This window comes from Meleagris gallopavo, chromosome 21 (assembly GCF_905368555.1).
Source record: "Meleagris gallopavo chromosome 21, MGAL_WU_HG_1.1, whole genome shotgun sequence".
In the NCBI taxonomy this organism is placed as follows: Eukaryota; Metazoa; Chordata; class Aves; order Galliformes; family Phasianidae; genus Meleagris; species Meleagris gallopavo.
The window spans coordinates 4,187,528-4,201,643 of record NC_139424.1 but is presented as its reverse complement, the minus strand read 5'-3'; the positions used below and the strand labels follow the sequence as shown (position 1 = coordinate 4,201,643).

Sequence of the window (14,116 nt, the reverse complement as noted above, 5' to 3'; positions counted from 1 at the left end):
TGCTGCACGGGAGAGGTGGCTTCCCCACTGTGTAACACACTCATACATGCACACGCACCGTACACACACCCTCACATCATCACACACAAGTGCACACACTCACAGCCCCAAGCTCACACATGGACTCCCACGGTCACACACACGCACACCATCGTGCATACACACACACACACACACGCACACACACACACACACACATCCACCCTATCACACTCCTGTAGGTGAGGACTTCTCCCGTCAGGCTGCTCAAAGCCCCATCTAGCCAGGACAGGAATGTCTTGAACAGCAACTGGGCCGAAGGAACAGCACGGAGCTCATCAGAGGAGGCTCAGGCTGGCTATCAGGGAAGCCCCAAACCCGGCCCGTGCAAAATGCAGCGGGAGGCTGCAGCTTGTGACATCCAAGAGGACAAAAGTGACATCCCCAGTGCCTTGGAGTCAACTCAGCCTCCTGCCTATGTCACGTTTCCTTCTCTAAATATCCCACAAAGAGCTGGTTTCAACCTCAGCAGAGATGACTGTCAGTACAAGACACTGTTTTGGAGCCGACTCTATTCCTGCACGGCCCCCAGCACAACACACGCAACAGAGCCCTTCAACTGCACCTTGTTCTGCAGGAAATTTACTGCATTCAACTTACGTAAGGTAAATGTGATGTTTATTTTGATATGGAAAACAATTCAAAGGAATAACAGTTTGACATATAGAATCATAGGATGGCTTGGGTTGGAAGGGATCCTAAGGATCGAGTTCCAACCCCCCGGCCACAGGCAGGGTCACCATCCTCCAGGTGCGGTCCAGTCCAGGTTGCCCAGGGCTCTCTTCAAGCTGGTCTTGAACACGTCCAGGAATGGGGCATTCGTGGCTTCTCTGGGCAGCAGTCACAGTCAGATGCAGCAGTCCAGTACGGAGTTAGGAGTGTCGATGCCAAGATAAATGACTTGGACTATCAAAAGCCTTTGTCTCAGCTCCCTGCAGTAGCCCATGGCATCTTCCAGGGTGCTGGAATCTTGGCTGGGCTCCCATCGCTCACTCTTGTAGAGGAAGCAGCAGCTCAGCAGGGAAGTGCAGGCAGGAGAGTCAGGCAGTGTTGATGTCGCGCCCTGCAGTGCTCCGGCACATCAGCAAACTCTCTTGTGGTGGTTCAACCAGCAAGGCTGCTGTTGTTGAGAGGCTGGCAGAGTGGAGTGGCTGAGGGGCTTCCATGGGCTGTGCAGGCAGCTGAGCGTCGCGTGTCCATGGAGCGTCGCAGCCTCTTGTGCTGGAGCCAAAGTGCCAGGAGCTGGGTGCTGTGCGGGGATCACTGCACTGCGGCTGACGCTGAAGGGGCTGTAAGGTGCACGGAGATGAGCGCAGGCGCACATCTCTGTGCCCATGGTGGCTCCAACGGGGAGGACTTGTCCCGAGGACGTATGGCCACGTGTCTATGGGGACCGCGTCGCCGTGCTGCTTTTCTTACCGGTGCCCACACCGCTGCAGCCGCTGCACTCCCACGATTCAACGTCCTCTGCGATGGCGGAGCAGTGCTGGTGGGTGCCACAGGAACCGCAGGAGCTGCAGAGCAGCATCCTCCAGGGCCTGTGGGAGTGACAGAAGCCAGAGCCGCACGGTCACCGGGGGTCCCAGGGCTGTGGGATGCCAGCCGCGGGGTGGTGCGTGCCACTCCCACTGCGGTGGCTGGCACTGAGCTACCAGTGCACAGCCTGTGCGGTGCTGAGCTCAGCATCACGGCCAGCCCCCATCCCAGCTGGAAGGAGGGGATGAAGGCGCCAGGTCGCCGTGACTTTGGGGTCAGAGCACACTCACCCTGTGTTCTCAGAATAGTCCCGTCCTATCGGGCACAGGCACGGGCTGGCATCACATGAGCTGTGCCGCTGATACAGCTCATGGAAGGCTCCCTCTTCCACCTCCCAGGCTGCATCCCTGTGGGAGGGAGCCGGGGACAGATGAGTGCGGTGCGAGGGGAGGTGGAGGGGGGGAGGCTGGGTGGTGGGCAGGGCGGTGGGTGCTGACCTGTCTGGGATTTTGATGCCGAGGCGGAACATCTCTGCCTGGAAGGTCTGCATGTCCTGGCAGAGCGGGCAGCGGAAGTGGTGCAGGGCAGCGCGCAGAGCTTGGCCCTGGGGAAGGCAGAACATGAGCTGGGGGCGCGTGCGCATTGCCCCAGGGCTGGGGACGATGCCAGGGTGGCAGGGTTGGGTGGTGCTGGGGATGATGCTGTTGTGCTCTGGAGGCAGTGCCGCCTACCTGGATGCAGTGGCGGTGGAACTGCGCGCTGGTGCAGGAGGGACAGATCAGGGTGTCGTAGCTGGGGCGTCCCTCCACCGCCTCCATGCAGATGGCACACTGCGGGTTGTCCTGTTGCAGCGGCCTCACCTGCTGCGTTGGCCGGTGCTGCCAGCAGAAGGACCTGCAGGACGGATGGAGGTGGCAGCTCAGCTCCTGCCCCATCCCTCCTGCAGCCCTGCGGGTGCCCACACTCACCTGTACTCCCCGAAGAACTGGGAGACGCAGCCGCGTTCTCTTCCGCAGGGGTAGTGGAAGGTGCGGGAGCATCTGCGGCGATGGCAGCGGACCGAGGCGCCCCGCTTCCGGCAGACGCAGCATTTCTGGGGAGAGCAGTGCGGAGCCGGGCGTCAGTGCCGTGCACACACAGGCGGCCCTTGCCCAGCAGAGCACGAGGATGATCCGGTGGGCCACGTGGCTAGGGACCCCGCAGCACTAATCAGTTCTGATTTGTGCAGCGATGGGTCTTTCTGGACAAGGAGGGCTCTGCTGGAGTCTCCCAGCCACGTGGCACAGGGACGAGGTGGGGACACGTCGCCCTATTCACCTTCTGTGCCACACGCTGCAGCTCCTGCTCGATGTCAGGAAAGAGGAATCCGAAGAATCCTTCATCGTCAGCGCCGCGCTGGTACAGCCCGCTGGCGTGGTACTGCAGGAGGCAACCGGGGACCTGTTACTGCATGTGGGGTGCAGCGGCTGGCACGGGGCTGGGGGCTGGGGGCCTGGGGTTGGGGCTCACCAGGCAGTTCTCATGGACGCAGAGCCCGTCCTGACGGCACGTGTCTCCGTAGATGTCAGGGTCGTGCTCTGCCCGCTGGCACAGCCTGCACCCTGCAATGGGGACAAGGGCATTATCACCCCAAGCACGTTAGCAGGGTGACAGCTGCACGTGGCAGAGGCACATCCGCTGCGGGAACGCTCTGCACTCACCTTCCTCCTCGGAGACACATTGCTTCATTTCTGGGGGGGACGGCACCCGTTCGGGCCTTGCCCGTGCCCTGGGCCGTGCTGCAGGGCCCGGGGTGGAAGGATCGGGTTGTGGCGCACTGAGGCGTTGAGACCTCAGCTCCATTCCTGGGCTTTACTTCTGGAGCAAAGCAGTGGTGCTGCTTCCTCGATCCAGAGGTACCCGGGACTGGGGGGACACGGGCGTGCGCTGTGTGAAACAGCCCTGCACATTGTGATGTCACAGTGAGAACGTGGGTGTTGGTGACGCGGTGCCGATGTCACAATGAGCAGAGCTTGGGGTGGGGCTGTGAGCACCCCTTGGGTGCTGGGGGCCCTGAGGGGTGGCTTTGGGATGCCCGTATCTGCCCACGGGGCTGTGCTGTCAGCTCCAGTGGGGAGTTGGAGACACATCAGCTCGCAGGTCTTGCATGGGTGTGGACTGAAGATGGTGTGGCAAATAAACCACAAAATCCCTAATTTCCTAGTGTGAGAGATTTATTTAGGCATCGGAGTTCCTAACTCCTCAACGAGCATTTTGATGTGTTCTGCACCGTCTCCGTGTTTTCACTTCCTTCACGGCGGGGGAGAGCAGCTTTTCTGTCCTGGGTAGCTCCAGGAGTGCCTGCCCCCAGAAGTGCTCCAGGTCTGCTCATAGCTCCCTCTTCTTGGTGACCCCGCTGCAGGGAGTAAAGCACCGCTGCGGCAATGGGGTGCCGGGTCCAGGTGGCAGGAGCCACATGTCCCCAACCACACTGCCATCCCCTCCCGGCCACCTGTGGGTTGCAGTCGTGGTGTTGTAGCCCCAACCCTGGCTTCCCCAGCTCAGCAAAATTTGGGGATCCTGACATGATTTTCTTGGTATGGTGCACTCATCCTTATTCTTTGAAATCCTGCACCCGCCCAGCAGCCGGGGGACAAAAGCAGCAGCGCGGCAGGGGCTCGGCGTTGTGCAGAGCAGAGCCCTGCAGCCACCCAGCTCCAGCCCTGCTCACCTTGCCAACGTCCCGCTGCACCATGAAGGGCTCCGCAGCCGTCCTGGCCGCTCTGCTGCTCCTGGCCGCTCTGCTGCTCCTGGCCCTCTGCTCCTCGGCTGCGGCCCATCTGCTACAGTCAGGTGCGGCCGTGTCCATCCGGCTGGGTGCCCATCCCTGTCATGGGGGGGCAGTGATTTGTGTACAGCCTAAGGAACACTGGGTGCAGGCAGCTGGGTTCCGGCTTAGTCCCTGGAGCATCACAGCCTCTTGCGCTGGAGCCGAGGTGCCGGCAGCTGGCTTGCTGAGCAAGGGTTGCCGTGCTGGGTGTGACAGTGAAGGGGCTGCGAGGTGCACGGAGATGGGTGCAGGCGCGCGTCTCTGTGGCCATGCTGCACTTCCCACCAGTGCGCACAGCTCTGCAGTTGCCACTGTCCGAAGAACTGGTGGCTTCCATGATGGTGGTGCACACTGGCGGGTCCCATACGAACCACAGAAGCTGCAGAGCAGCATCCTCCGGGGTCCAGGGGAGCTCACTGGGATCCCTGCACTGCGGGCTGCCAGCCCTGGGGTGCTCCAACCACACTGCCTCCGCAGTGGCTGGCACTGAACTGCCGCAAGTCCAGCTTGTGCCATGCTGAGCTCGGTGTCTTTGCCAAGCTCCAACACTCCTGGAAGGTGGAGATTCTTGATGCTGAGACGCGATCTCTCCCCCCCACATGCATTCACACATGTTGGCAGAGTGTGCAGCAGAAGCGTTGCAGGACAGAGCGCAGAGCTCAGCTGCCCTCCCGACTGATGCGGCACATGGCAGGATAGCATCAGTGCCGTGCAGCCCCAGGCGGTCCTGGCCCAGCAGGAAGCCAAAGCAGCCTTCGTCACCAGAGATGCGCTGACAGCTTACTGCAGGAGGGAACCGGGATCCTGCAGCTGCATGCAGGGGGCGTAGGGTGGCACAGCAGTGGGGGCCGGGAGCCAAGGACTGGGCAGTTAGTCACCAGGCAGCGCTCGTGAATGCAGAGCCTGTCCTGCCAGCACGCCTCTCGGGGTCCCGGTCTGCCCTCTGGCACAGCCCACGCACTGCCACCGGATGGTAGCATCGCTACCTGCAGCACGGCAGCGGGGCAACGCCAGCACAGGGCAGAGGCACATCCCCTTTGCGAGTCCTCTGTGCTCACCTTCTTTCTCAGCAACACGCTGCTTCGTGTCTGCAGGGCGCAGGGAGGGAGCCGCAGCCACCTGGGGCGTCGGGGCCTCAGCTCTGTCCACGGTATGCTGCTCATCTGGAGCAAAGTGCCACCGGTGCTTCCTTATTTCAGAGGTACCTGGTAGCAGGACTGGAGCTGGGTGGCTGCAGGGCTCTGCTCTGTACGAGGCCTGGCCGCAGCTCACACCTTCCATTTCCATCTCCCAGCAGCATTGCTGGGCAGGGGGTTTCGTGGCATAAAGATCATGAAGAGTGCATCGTGTATTGAGTGTATTGAGAAAAATATTTTGTTGAACTTGAGGAATATTGCTGCCCTCTGCTCTCGAGCTGTGGCCAGCTGGGATGAGTCTTGTTTTGCTGCGCCACAGAGTCCTAGAACGGCTGGCGTTGGAAGGGACCCCAACAGTCACAAAGCTCCTACCCCCTGCAGCAGGCAGGGCCACCAACCTCCATATCTAATACACATATAAACGTATGTATGTGTATATACACAACCAGGCTGTCCAGGGCCCCACCCAACTTGGCCCTGAACACCTCCAGGGATGGGGCATGCACAGCCTCTCTGGGCAGCCTGTTCCAGCTCCTCACCACTCTCACAGTAAAGAGCATCCCCGACATCCAACCTAAATCTTCCCTCCTTCAACTTGAAACCATTCCCCCCTGTCCCGCCGTTATCTCCCCTTTCAAAGAGTCGACTCCTCTCCTGTTTGCAGGCTCCCTTTAGGTACTGAAAGGCTGCCATGAGGTCACCCCTCAGCCCTCTCTTCTCCAGGCTGAACGAGCCCAGCTCCCTCAGCCTTTCTTCGTAGGGGAGGTGCTCCAGCCCCCTGATCATCTCTGTGGCTCTGCTCTGGACCCTGTCCAGCAGCTCCCTGTCTTTCTTGTGCCGGGGGCTCCAGACCTGGACACAGTACTGCAGATGGGGCCTCACAAGAGCGGAGCGAAGAGGGACAATCACCTCCCTGGCCCTGCTGTCAGGCCTCTTGTGATGGAGCCCAAGACAGCTTTTGCTTTCCAAGCCACAAGGGCACACAGCTGGCTCACGTTAAGTTTATAATCCACCAGGACCCCCAGGTCCCTCTCTGCAGGACTATTGCAAAGGCCTTCTCCTCCCAGTGTGCATACACGTATGCCTGGGACTCCTCCAGCCCTACTCCAAACCCTGCACTTTGCTGCGTTGAACCTCGTTAGATTGACCTGGGCCCACCGTTCGACTCTGTGCAGGTCCTCCCAGGCTGGGTGCCTGGCCCTACCTAAGAGCAGCAGCCCCACAGACAGCGCCATGATAGGAGCCTCACGGGGGGCCACGGACGACTGGAATTTAACCTTGCACGGGCTATAAAGGAAAGCAGGAAAGACGAGCTCAGCTGCATCGAAAGCAAAAAGAAAACTAGCGAAGACGTGGGCCTGCGGGGCGATGGGACCGGCCCTGCTAACGAAGCTTTCGGAGAAGGCAGAGCGAGCGCAGGGCTGTGCAGCAGGGAAGGGGCGGCGCTGCTGTCCGTACAGCCGGACGAGAAGAGCGGCGCGACCCGCGAGCCCGGCCCGCGCGAAATGGCCGCGCAAAATGGCGGCGCCACGCGGCGTCCCCGGCCCCGCGTTCCCGCCCGTGCCCGGCCCCGCCCCCTCGCCGCGCGCCCCGGGCGCTGATTGGGCAGCCGCGGGGATTGGGCCGGCGTCTCCGGCCCTTCCGGCCACGGCGCGTCTGCGGCGCCGCGCCCGGGGCCGCTCCGTCAGTGCCGCGCGGCTCTCGTCGCGGCGCGGGCGCTGAGGTGCGCGCGGTCGTCGCTGCGCTCTGTCCGAGGCGCTGAAGAAAGCGCTTCGTTAGCAGGGCCCGGCCCCGTTCCCCAGCGGGCTCGCGGCTGCGCTGGTCGTCGTTTTGCTTGTGATGGCTCTGCAGAAGAGCCTTCCGTTGTCGTTCGTGCGCCTTGCAAGACGAAATGCCGTCGTCCGCGGCCCGCCGTGAGGGTCCTGTCCGCGGGGCCGTGGGTTCCGCAGCCCCCCGGGATGCCCAGCGTGCTATAGTGGAGAGAAGGAGCGCAGCTCCTTCCTCCATGGCAGCTGTGGTTCTCCCGGCGGCTGCGGTTCCCTCACGGCAGCCCTCGTTCCTTCGTGGTGGCTGCGGCTCCTGAGAGGAGCGGAGGAGCAGCGCTGATGGCTGCTGTGTGGGGACGGTGACGGGGCCGAGGAAGAGCACGGAGCTGCGTCAGGGCAGGCTCGGGCCGGCTGTCAGGGAACGGTTGTGCACCGGAGGAGGATGCTCCTGGGGCACGGAGCAGCTGCCCAGGGCGGTGGGCACAGCCCCGAGCTGCCAGAGCTGAGGGAGCATCCGTGGGACTCTGTGACACGTGGCCTAACGCTGGGTGCTGCTGTGCGGAGCCAGGAGCTGGGCTGGATGATTCCTGTGGGTCCTTGCAAGTTGGACAGCCTGTCCTCAGCCAGCTCCTCTGTCAGCTGTGCCACGAAGCAGTGATGCTACCAGCAATCACAGCACCACACACACAACAGAGCAGTCAGACTGCATTTCCTCAGTGGGAAACTTATCTATTTAACGTATTGAAGTTCAGAGGCAACTTCTGTGGTGTTTCCCCTTTCAGTTGGGATATGCAGCACTGTTGTGGCCTTCGTTGTTGTGTTGGGGCAGACAATAAGGAGCTGTAAGTTTGTTCAGTGGTTCCACTCCATTCAACTTATGTAAGGTAAATTTGATGTTTATTTTGATATGGAAAACAATTCAAAGGAATAATAGTTTGACGTATAGAATCATAGGATGGCTTGGGTTGGAAGGGATCCTAAGGATCGAGTTCCAACCCCCCGGCCACAGGCAGGGTCACCATCCTCCAGGTGCGGTCCAGTCCAGGTTGCCCAGGGCTCTCTTCAAGCTGGTCTTGAACACGTCCAGGAATGGGGCATTCGTGGCTTCTCTGGGCAGCAGTCACAGTCAGATGCAGCAGTCCAGTACGGAGTTAGGAGTGTCGATGCCAAGATAAATGACTTGGACTATCAAAAGCCTTTGTCTCAGCTCCCTGCAGTAGCCCATGGCATCTTCCAGGGTGCTGGAATCTTGGCTGGGCTCCCATCGCTCACTCTTATAGAGGAAGCAGCAGCTCAGCAGGGAAGAGCAGGCAGGAGAGTCATGCAGTGTTGATGTCGTGCCCTGCAGTGCTCCGGCACATCAGCAAACTCTCTTGTGGTGGTTCAACCAGCAAGGCTGCTGTTGTTGAGAGGCTGGCAGAGTGGAGTGGCTGAGGGGCTTCCATGGGCTGTGCAGGCAGCTGAGCGTCGCGTGTCCATGGAGCGTCGCAGCCTCTTGTGCTGGAGCCAAAGTGCCAGGAGCTGGGTGCTGTGCGGGGATCACTGCACTGCGGCTGACGCTGAAGGGGCTGTAAGGTGCACGGAGATGAGCGCAGGTGCACATCTCTGTGCCCATGGTGGCTCCAAGGGGGAGGACTTGTCCCGAGGACGTATGGCCACGTGTCTATGGGGACCGCGTCGCCGTGCTGCTTTTCTTACCGGTGCCCACACCGCTGCAGCCGCTGCACTCCCACGATTCAACGTCCTCTGCGATGGCGGAGCAGTGCTGGTGGGTGCCACAGGAACCGCAGGAGCTGCAGAGCAGCATCCTCCAGGGCCTGTGGGAGTGACAGAAGCCAGAGCCGCACGGTCACCGGGGGTCCCAGGGCTGTGGGATGCCAGCCATGGGGTGGTGTGTGCCACTCCCACTGCGGTGGCTGGCTCTGAGCTACCAGTGCACAGCTTGTGCCGTGCTGAGCTCAGCATCACGGCCAGCCCCCATCCCAGCTGGAAGGAGGGGATGAAGGCGCCAGGTCGCCGTGACTTTGGGGTCAGAGCACACTCACCCTGTGTTCTCAGAATAGTCCCGTCCTATCGGGCACAGGCACGGGCTGGCATCACATGAGCTGTGCCGCTGATACAGCTCATGGAAGGCTCCCTCTTCCACCTCCCAGGCTGCATCCCTGTGGGAGGGAGCCGGGGACAGATGAGTGCGGTGCGAGGGGAGGTGGAGGGGGGGAGGCTGGGTGGTGGGCAGGGCGGTGGGTGCTGACCTGTCTGGGATTTTGATGCCGAGGCGGAACATCTCTGCCTGGAAGGTCTGCATGTCCTGGCAGAGCGGGCAGCGGAAGTGGTGCAGGGCAGCGCGCAGAGCTTGGCCCTGGGGAAGGCAGAACATGAGCTGGGGGCGCGTGCGCATTGCCCCAGGGCTGGGGACGATGCCAGGGTGGCAGGGTTGGGTGGTGCTGGGGATGATGCTGTTGTGCTCTGGAGGCAGTGCCGCCTACCTGGATGCAGTGGCGGTGGAACTGCGCGCTGGTGCAGGAGGGACAGATCAGGGTGTCGTAGCTGGGGCGTCCCTCCACCGCCTCCATGCAGATGGCACACTGCGGGTTGTCCTGTTGCAGCGGCCTCACCTGCTGCGTTGGCCGGTGCTGCCAGCAGAAGGACCTGCAGGACGGATGGAGGTGGCAGCTCAGCTCCTGCCCCATCCCTCCTGCAGCCCTGCGGGTGCCCACACTCACCTGTACTCCCCGAAGAACTGGGAGACGCAGCCGCGTTCTCTTCCGCAGGGGTAGTGGAAGGTGCGGGAGCATCTGCGGCGATGGCAGCGGACCGAGGCACCCCGCTTCCGGCAGACGCAGCATTTCTGGGGAGAGCAGTGCGGAGCCGGGCGTCAGTGCCGTGCACACACAGGCGGCCCTTGCCCAGCAGAGCACGAGGATGATCCGGTGGGCCACGTGGCTAGGGACCCCGCAGCACTAATCAGTTCTGATTTGTGCAGCGATGGGTCTTTTTGGACAAGGAGGGCTCTGCTGGAGTCTCCCAGCCACGTGGCACAGGGACGAGGTGGGGACACGTCGCCCTATTCACCTTCTGTGCCACGCGCTGCAGCTCCTGCTCGATGTCAGGGAAGAGGAATCCGAAGAATCCTTCATCGTCAGCGCCGCGCTGGTACAGCCCGCTGGCGTGGTACTGCAGGAGGCAACCGGGGACCTGTTACTGCATGTGGGGTGCAGTGGCTGGCACGGGGCTGGGGGCTGGGGGCCTGGGGTTGGGGCTCACCAGGCAGTTCTCATGGACGCAGAGCCCGTCCTGACGGCACGTGTCTCCGTAGATGTCAGGGTCGTGCTCTGCCCGCTGGCACAGCCTGCACCCTGCAATGGGGACAAGGGCATTATCACCCCAAGCACGTTAGCAGGGTGACAGCTGCACGTGGCAGAGGCACATCCGCTGCGGGAACGCTCTGCACTCACCTTCCTCCTCGGAGACACATTGCTTCATTTCTGGGGGGGACGGCACCCGTTCGGGCCTTGCCCGTGCCCTGGGCCGTGCTGCAGGGCCCGGGGTGGAAGGATCGGGTTGTGGCGCACTGAGGCGTTGAGACCTCAGCTCCATTCCTGGGCTTTACTTCTGGAGCAAAGCAGTGGTGCTGCTTCCTCGATCCAGAGGTACCCGGGACTGGGGGGACACGGGCGTGCGCTGTGTGAAACAGCCCTGCACGTTGTGATGTCACAGTGAGAACGTGGGTGTTGGTGACGCGGTGCCGATGTCACAATGAGCAGAGCTTGGGGTGGGGCTGTGAGCACCCCTTGGGTGCTGGGGGCCCTGAGGGGTGGCTTTGGGATGCCCGTATCTGCCCACGGGGCTGTGCTGTCAGCTCCAGTGGGGAGTTGGAGACACATCAGCTCGCAGGTCTTGCATGGGTGAGAAGATGGTGTGGCAAATAAACCACAGAATCCCTAATTTCCTAGTGCGAGAGATTTATTTAGGCATCGGAGTTCCTAACTCCTCAACGAGCATTTTGATGTGTTCTGCACCGTCTCCGTGTTTTCACTTCCTTCACGGCGGGGGAGAGCAGCTTTTCTGTCCTGGGTAGCTCCAGGAGTGCCTGCCCCCAGAAGTGCTCCAGGTCTGCTCATAGCTCCCTCTTCTTCTTGGTGACCCCGCTGCAGGGAGTAAAGCACCGCTGCGGCAATGGGGTGCCGGGTCCAGGTGGCAGGAGCCACATGTCCCCAACCACACTGCCATCCCCTCCCGGCCACCTGTGGGTTGCAGTCGTGGTGTTGTAGCCCCAACCCTGGCTTCCCCAGCTCAGCAAAATTTGGGGATCCTGACATGATTTTCTTGGTATGGTGCACTCATCCTTATTCTTTGAAATCCTGCACCCGCCCAGCAGCCGGGGGACAAAAGCAGCAGCGCGGCAGGGGCTCGGCGTTGTGCAGAGCAGAGCCCTGCAGCCACCCAGCTCCAGCCCTGCTCACCTTGCCAACGTCCCGCTGCACCATGAAGGGCTCCGCAGCCGTCCTGGCCGCTCTGCTGCTCCTGGCCGCTCTGCTGCTCCTGGCCCTCTGCTCCTCGGCTGCGGCCCATCTGCTACAGTCAGGTGCGGCCGTGTCCATCCGGCTGGGTGCCCATCCCTGTCATGGGGGGGCAGTGATTTGTGTACAGCCTAAGGAACACTGGGTGCAGGCAGCTGGGTTCCGGCTTAGTCCCTGGAGCATCACAGCCTCTTGCGCTGGAGCCGAGGTGCCGGCAGCTGGCTTGCTGAGCAAGGGTTGCCGTGCTGGGTGTGACAGTGAAGGGGCTGCGAGGTGCACGGAGATGGGTGCAGGCGCGCGTCTCTGTGGCCATGCTGCACTTCCCACCAGTGCGCACAGCTCTGCAGTTGCCACTGTCCGAAGAACTGGTGGCTTCCATGATGGTGGTGCACACCGGCGGGTCCCATACGAACCACAGAAGCTGCAGAGCAGCATCCTCCGGGGTCCAGGGGAGCTCACTGGGATCCCTGCACTGCGGGCTGCCAGCCCTGGGGTGCTCCAACCACACTGCCTCCGCAGTGGCTGGCACTGAACTGCCGCAAGTCCAGCTTGTGCCATGCTGAGCTCGGTGTCTTTGCCAAGCTCCAACACTCCTGGAAGGTGGAGATTCTTGATGCTGAGACGCGATCTCTCCCCCCCACATGCATTCACACATGTTGGCAGAGTGTGCAGCAGAAGCGTTGCAGGACAGTGCGCAGAGCTCAGCTGCCCTCCCGACTGATGCGGCACATGGCAGGATAGCATCAGTGCCGTGCAGCCCCAGGCGGTCCTGGCCCAGCAGGAAGCCAAAGCAGCCTTCGTCACCAGAGATGCGCTGACAGCTTACTGCAGGAGGGAACCGGGATCCTGCAGCTGCATGCAGGGGGCGTAGGGTGGCACAGCAGTGGGGGCCGGGAGCCAAGGACTGGGCAGTCAGTCACCAGGCAGCGCTCGTGAATGCAGAGCCTGTCCTGCCAGCACGCCTCTCGGGGTCCCGGTCTGCCCTCTGGCACAGCCCACGCACTGCCACCGGATGGTAGCATCGCTACCTGCAGCACGGCAGCGGGGCAACGCCAGCACAGGGCAGAGGCACATCCCCTTTGCGAGTCCTCTGTGCTCACCTTCTTTCTCAGCAACACGCTGCTTCGTGTCTGCAGGGCGCAGGGAGGGAGCCGCAGCCACCTGGGGCGTCGGGGCCTCAGCTCTGTCCACGGTATGCTGCTCATCTGGAGCAAAGTGCCACCGGTGCTTCCTTATTTCAGAGGTACCTGGTAGCAGGACTGGAGCTGGGTGGCTGCAGAGCTCTGCTCTGTACGAGGCCTGGCCGCAGCTCACACCTTCCATTTCCATCTCCCAGCAGCATTGCTGGGCAGGGGGTTTCGTGGCATAAAGATCATGAAGAGTGCATCGTGTATTGAGTGTATTGAGAAAAATATGTTGTTGAACTTGAGGAATATTGCTGCCCTCTGCTCTCGAGCTGTGGCCTGCTGGGATGAGTCTTGTTTTGCTGCGCCACAGAGTCCTAGAACGGCTGGCGTTGGAAGGGACCCCAACAGTCACAAAGCTCCTACCCCCTGCAGCAGGCAGGGCCACCAACCTCCATATCTAATACACATATAAACGTATGTATGTGTATATACACAACCAGGCTGTCCAGGGCCCCACCCAACTTGGCCCTGAACACCTCCAGGGATGGGGCATGCACAGCCTCTCTGGGCAGCCTGTTCCAGCTCCTCACCACTCTCACAGTAAAGAGCATCCCCGACATCCAACCTAAATCTTCCCTCCTTCAACTTGAAACCATTCCCCCCTGTCCCGCCGTTATCTCCCCTTTCAAAGAGTCGACTCCTCTCCTGTTTGCAGGCTCCCTTTAGGTACTGAAAGGCTGCCATGAGGTCACCCCTCAGCCCTCTCTTCTCCAGGCTGAACGAGCCCAGCTCCCTCAGCCTGTCTTCATAGGGGAGGTGCTCCAGCCCCCTGATCATCTCTGTGGCTCTGCTCTGGACCCTGTCCAGCAGCTCCCTGTCTTTCTTGTGCCGGGGGCTCCAGACCTGGACACAGTACTGCAGATGGGGCCTCACAAGAGCGGAGCGAAGAGGGACAATCACCTCCCTGGCCCTGCTGTCAGGCCTCTTGTGATGGAGCCCAAGACAGCTTTTGCTTTCCAAGCCGCAAGAGCACACAGCTGGCTCACATTAAGTTTATAATCCACCAGGACCCCCAGGTCCCTCTCTGCAGGACTATTGCAAAGGCCTTCTCCCAGTGTGCATACACGTATGCCTGGGACTCCTCCAGCCCTACTCCAAACCCTGCACTTTGCTGCGTTGAACCTCGTTAGATTGACCTGGGCCCACCGTTCGACTCTGTGCAGGTCCTCCCAGGCTGGGTGCC

General features: G+C 61.4%; 2 protein-coding genes across 2 annotated transcripts; both read right to left on the bottom strand.

The window, feature by feature from the left end:
- Nucleotides 1–1,162: 1,162 nt before the first annotated feature.
- LOC146543016 (E3 ubiquitin-protein ligase PHF7-like) lies at nt 1,163–3,357 on the bottom strand. Its single transcript, XM_085241185.1, has 8 exons — nt 3,216–3,357; nt 3,025–3,116; nt 2,833–2,934; nt 2,484–2,608; nt 2,247–2,409; nt 2,013–2,119; nt 1,806–1,922; nt 1,163–1,577 (listed from the first exon to the last, which is right to left on the bottom strand). The coding sequence occupies exons 1-8, from the start codon at nt 3,355–3,357 to the stop codon at nt 1,424–1,426; spliced, it is 1,002 nt and encodes a 333-aa protein (XP_085097311.1). The 3' UTR covers nt 1,163–1,423.
- Nucleotides 3,358–6,843: 3,486 nt separating this feature from the next.
- On the bottom strand, nt 6,844–11,103 carry LOC146543015 (E3 ubiquitin-protein ligase PHF7-like). Its single transcript, XM_085241184.1, has 9 exons — nt 10,682–11,103; nt 10,491–10,582; nt 10,299–10,400; nt 9,950–10,074; nt 9,713–9,875; nt 9,479–9,585; nt 9,272–9,388; nt 8,925–9,043; nt 6,844–7,430 (listed from the first exon to the last, which is right to left on the bottom strand). Exons 1-9 carry the CDS (start codon nt 10,821–10,823, stop codon nt 6,844–6,846), a joined length of 1,554 nt encoding a protein of 517 aa, XP_085097310.1. The 5' UTR covers nt 10,824–11,103.
- Between the last annotated feature and the right edge of the window lie 3,013 nt (nt 11,104–14,116).